The sequence below is a fragment of the Battus philenor genome, unplaced genomic scaffold (genome assembly GCF_028537555.1).
Source record: "Battus philenor isolate CCGP_79_NKW_IND1 unplaced genomic scaffold, ilBatPhil1.0.hap1 SCAF_3, whole genome shotgun sequence".
NCBI classification, from domain to species: Eukaryota; Metazoa; Arthropoda; class Insecta; order Lepidoptera; family Papilionidae; genus Battus; species Battus philenor.
In genome coordinates, this window is record NW_027181693.1 from 13245048 (window position 1) to 13251047 (window position 6000).

The following is a 6000-nucleotide window of genomic DNA, read 5'->3' on the forward strand; positions in this document are numbered from 1 at the left end:
AAATTTTTTGTGGCTTAATAACGTGGCGGCGAAATGGATAGGTAATTTAGAAGTACCGTTAATACGAAGAATATTTTCACACGTTTTTTTTGTAAAAAAAACTCTAGATTACTTTTTTAGTTATCTATACATTAGTAAAAAACTTGGGTTATTTGTCAACGTTCTAATAGTATATTAGTCGCCATTATCATTTCAGCCGAAAGAGGTCTACTGCTGGAGATAGGCCTGTCTCAATGATTTCCGAACTAATTAGAAGCAGCTTGCAGTGCACTTGCAGTGCATTTCCAGTTGATAGTAGACGTCATGCGCTGTGATTTCCGAACCGTGGTCTACGCAGCTTACCCTATGCCACTGTCGATACAACCTGTCCATCTGCTAGGCTATCTGGGTTACTTTTATTTAAAAAAAAGAGCAACTGTTAAGTTTCTGGCCGGCTCTTTTCAGCAGATCAATATGCCAGGCCGGTGGTATCTAACTACTTATAATGTTAAAACAATCAATTATTTAAAAGTGCGTGCAAATACCTATTTGAATGAAGGTATTTTAAATTTGAAAATTTTGAAATTTATTTATTATTTATTTTTCGATTAGATTAGATTAGATTAGATCCTCCATGACTCTTTAAGGGTCTGTGAGCTTACTACTGAGAGTCCACGTGTAATTTATGGAATATTGTGTAATTAATGTTCAGAGAAGATTATTTATTGTCGATGACCAGTGTTATGCTTGGCCTTATCTATGTAGTTTGACTAAAAACTTCTTAAAAAAATTTCCTGACTTATCATCACCGGAGCTACTTAAAATAGCATAGGGAGAAAATTCGAAGAAATTTTCAGGTTTTATTACAAAAAAATACTGAGTCGAGATCTCATGTCAATTTGTTGACGAATGTTTTTTTTATTCTGTTATCTATCTTTATTAATATAGCAAATGATATTTAGAGTATTTAATTAGATGACTTCACTTTTTTCATTAACGAGGTATAATATATTTAATTCTAATTATACGTTACGTACCATAATTGCATTTGACGTGATTGAAGTTATGCTGCTAGCCGATTTAGGCTTTGTCAGCGATCGGTGATTGATGTTTGTCACGCATGCAACAATCTTTAAGTAATTATTTTGTTTATTTAAACACTAATTTTGTGATGTGTTTTGTTATTAGTTAAGCGTTTTATTTTAATCTTTTATTAATTTAAAGAAACAATAAAATATTATTGTAAGTTTTCTGCATAAAAGTTGAGTTATAGACAACGCCATCTATCGTGAATATAAGTAACTAGCTGGTCACTAGTGGACGAATGAGTGAAAACTATCGCACCTTGTTGCATACAGTCGCCGTCTACACAATGGTAGCGCTAACAGCAATACTATCTATCTACAAATTTATTTTGTAAAACGGGGGAATAAAAATTAAAGATAAAATACGTTTATTTAACATAGAAACCTTCAGCAGAACTCTTGTTGATAGTTAGTTCTCTTTTTTTGTATCTATTTTATTGTTGACTTTACTCAGCTTCGCAAGGTGTTATAATTGTGGAGGACAAGCAGAAAGAAATTCCACAACAACACATCATTTAATGCAGTTTAATACAGATTTATATATATACACTATCAGATATTGCCTAAATGAAATCGAAATAATCCGGTGACATCACTGCGAAGAATTCTTATCGTTTAAATATTCGTTAAATCGTTAAACAATTCTTTATCGACTAAATTACCCTACTACTATAGTAGGGTTATTATAATATGACCACAAAAAAGCATGTCTAAGGCTGTTGTGTGGTGTTCTCAGGTCTTCCATTGGAACCTTCGTAACTTTAAGTTGAAAGATGCCAATATAGGAAAGATCTAAATTGAGTATTCTTCTCATAACGTATTAACCATAAACAATCCTTTTTGGATAGTAATCAAATAAATCTACCATCACTTACCATCCAAAAGATTATGGTGAGATTTAATACTCTTGATCTTCTGCTATAATAGTAAACACAAAAAAAATCCAACAGAATTTTCTGTGGACTCTTCTCAGATCACAGCGAGTTTAAAAACCTCGAAGGTTTATGTTAAAGGGTACTAGTATAACAGAACTTAATTTGATTTAAGATAAAAAAATGGTCACTTTAATTTGTTTATTCACACTCTATTAAACACCACAGATAATAACTAAAAAAAAAAACAATTTATACAAAGGTGCAAGGGGCAGTCTTATCGCTCGAGGCCATCTTTACCAGACAACCTTTGTATGGAGATGAGAGTCATTGAGGAGAGGGGAGTTTATGGTGATCACACATACAAATACATTCATATGTTCAAAAGTACTTATGTACACATAAATAATCTTATGTGAATAATAATAAAAGAACTTACAATGACTTATAAATCATTATATACGAATCTGGAGATTTGGTTCGTTTGACCTTTTATTGCGTTATGTCATGGCAATTTTATGATCTTTTACTACCACTTAAGAGCTTTCAATTGCTTCGTTGATTTGAGTGCCGGCAGTTGAACCAGATTCATCTGCGTGCCATGAAACTAGTATCAATTACAATCCATGACGTAATATCTCACCGCCCTATTACAAACGAATATAATATCTAAGTCGAACTGGAATAAGAGAATTTCCTTGTTCCTTATGCAATGAGGTTAAGCTCTAATGAATTTTCTCGCAACACTTACCTTTCAATAAGGGTTAAGTAATATTTTGTCTCTATAGGTAATTTTTGGATGAACTTAGAAATTATTAGTAATTTCTCTTCACTAGCTAATTAAATTATTTCTTTTCAATTGTATTTTTTTTTTTTGTGAACGTCGTGTTGGTCTTGAAACGCCTTGACTCTCTTTCCATACTACTTTCATTACCTCCATCTTCTGGGAGAGTCGTCAAGAAGAAAGGTTACAAAAACAAGAAAAATACACTACGTCTATTTATCGTGATTATATGCGATGAAAGTCAATCAATGAATCGAACGCTGACTCCATTCATTCTCTCACGACAGAAGGAAGGAAAGCGAACTATGATTTGCATAATCTAAGCCAGAGATGCTCAAACTTTTTTCTTTGTTGCTGACAATTTTACGCATCCGCACTTTTTTCTTTTAACACAGAAATAGTATAACTTTTGTCGTGATAGTTTTATCAATTAATTTATATTATATATATGGAAATATTCTCAATGTTGAGTGACAATCCACCTCCCCGAAAAAAGTCTTTGAGTTTGTCTTTGAATCCTCAGATATGCCATATTCCTTACGATGTTTAACGTTGTTTTAGCTTTAAGGACATCCTAGTCTTGAAAGTTATAGTCCTTGACCAATAAGCTAACACTGCTCTATTATAACATAGATTTACATGATTATACAAAAAGTAAGAAATACGGTTTTCATATAAGTTCAACTTCTAATTCTTTTAACAAAGACTACTTTTTTTCTTTAACAAAATTATCTATCATTGACTGTCTAAAACTGCCCAAACGAATAATCTTTTTAGTACCACCAGATATCTGTTTTGAAACTAGAAGAATATTTAAACTGACTCCTTTCATATATTAATGTTGCAAACTTATTCGATATGTTTAGTTTTCAATACATAGGCCTCTCCCATAGATTGTATATAGAACCGGAGGACGCCAAGGGATGCTAGCCCCGCCAGGAATAGCGAAGCTGCCAGGGACCTGGTGACACGGGAGATTTATATATATATATATATATATATATATATATATATATATATATATATATATATATATATATATATATATATATATATATATATATATATATATACACATATATATATATATATATATATATACTCATGTACATATTTCTTTTGTTTGCACATTTTTAATGCGTACGTCAATCTAATATTATGTATGTTTAAGAGCTTCTCCAATTTTGTGAATCTAAAGTAAAGTAAAAAAACAATAACTATAGTTAAAAGAGAAAATGCTTAGAAGGTTAGAACATAAAATCCAGAGGCCGCTGTATTACCATTCAAAGGCAATATTTTTTAGCGAACCGTCGTTTGATAAGCCCTGGCTAGAAGTGATGGCCACGTTTTCATCATTAATATTCCATTAACGATAAATACACAAATAAATCGGGAACACAATTAGAAACGGAAATATTCTGTTGACTTGAGGCGAGCTTAGAACGTCGGGGTCACAGGTCATGAGCACAACTCTGTATGCTTAAATTTCTTTGAATAATTATTAGATAAATTTAATTTTTAACATGACATTCTTTTTATTGTGTACGTGCGGTAATAATATCTATGTCTTAAAGGTAAGGATTAAATTTCTGTGAACGGAGGAAATAGTTGAAAGTAGCCAATTGTTATAATGCTTCAATTATTAAAATTAGCGTCCCAATTAACAGATCCTCAAAGCTTTTTTATCCGTGAAATTTTTGTGTTATTTCACTTTTAATAAACAGAAATTATCAATTTACAAATTATTTTAACCCATAACGATTTATTTCTTAATTGTCAAACGTAGTTATTCTATTACATGAACATACTATTTTCGATCATTTTAATGTATTCTCTTATAAACTAAAACTAAACGCAGAATTTATACTAGAGTGTATAAATATAAAAAAGTGTAAATCTTTATTTATTTTACTTTTAAAATACATTTAAAAAGCAAAACTTGTGCTTTATACATTAATGACGTATGTGCAACTTTTTTATTTACATAACAACAAAATATCTTTAATAAATCTGAAGACAAAAAACATAGACACAAATTGACATTAAATACAAAAAAAAATTAAAAAGGTAAAACATAGATACCTTAAATCATTATAGGTATGCAAGGCTCGGGTTTCGAAGAAACTTTATAAGCCAGAAAGGATAACAGAGTGTAACACCAATCGAACATAGCCTGTATAAAAAGATAACTTAAAGTCTTATAAAACACTAACCTTCTCTCGCGTCTTTTCCTTCGCGAAGTGCTGGTCCCTTTGATTGTTCTGTACAACGTCATCATCTTGATATCGTTTTTAATCACACTTTTTAACACAACACTAATTAATAATTATATTCGTAACTATAATTATAACTAGATTAAACGTTAAAATAAGATCACGATTAATGAACAATTTGTGTATTCACAATTAACTGTTAACACTATTTTTCGCATAACACTAAAATCCTACGGTGATCTTCTTTGCGCGGTTAAGAAATATCTGAAATAGACAAGAAACAAAAGAAATTAGTATGAAATCATAGTACAGTACATAAGATTGTATAAGAGATTATATAGCTTTGGATTAAATTGTTCTAACTACTGTTTTAAAAACGTTTGCAAAAATGGTGAATCCCCGTAGATATATATACATTAAGTATGTAATAAAGGAGTACGATTTGATACTAGTTTCTATTAAATTGAGCTCTTTTAACATTATTATCTCATTCGAAATTTGAAACTATTAGTTATACCAGTGTTTTCTAAGCTAAATGCTGTCTCTTACACTAAAAGGTTGCACGCTTGAATAATTAAGACTTTAAGATTAAGTTTCATATAAAAAGACGAAAAGAGCTAGAGTTGAGGTAAATTGATATAGTAAATAAGGAATTAAGAAAAGAAAAAAACTATAAATAAGGTAGTATAAGTTCTCCACCATTTTAGGTTAGAGGTGTATGGCAACCAATAATAAAATAAAACATTTTTCTCTCGTAGTGACAACATGCGTATCTTAATTATTTTCATTGGTCACGCCATGACTGAATGAATGAAATCGGTAAAGAACGAATTTACCGATTTCATTCAGTTTCGTAATACTTAAAAATATATATTTTCATAAAAAATTAAAAGTTTTAAAAAAATGTAATGACTATTAAAACATCGCGCATTTGATAATTTAGGGTGAATAATCAAGTTCGAGTTTTTGTCAGATCACTCCTACAGATGTAACTGTTCTTTAATAGCGTAATCGACCTGTATTTATTGAAAACAAAATCAATTACAAGATACAATAAAACATAAAGA

At 30.4% G+C, this 6000-nt stretch overlaps 1 protein-coding gene across 2 annotated transcripts in view; it reads right to left on the bottom strand.

Moving 5' to 3' along the window:
• exp (expansion) overlaps positions 1–5113 on the bottom strand; it is a 179451-nt gene extending 174338 nt beyond the window's left edge. The window contains exon 1 of one of the 2 annotated variants that reach the window (XR_011107717.1): positions 4934–5113. Coding sequence is in view for 1 of the 2 variants with exons in the window: in XM_068770237.1 (XP_068626338.1) it covers positions 4934–4998 (65 nt within the window). In the remaining variant the exon portion in view is untranslated. The remainder of the gene's footprint in view (positions 1–4933) is intronic. The other variant, XM_068770237.1, reaches the window with a different exon arrangement.
• Between the last annotated feature and the right edge of the window lie 887 nt (positions 5114–6000).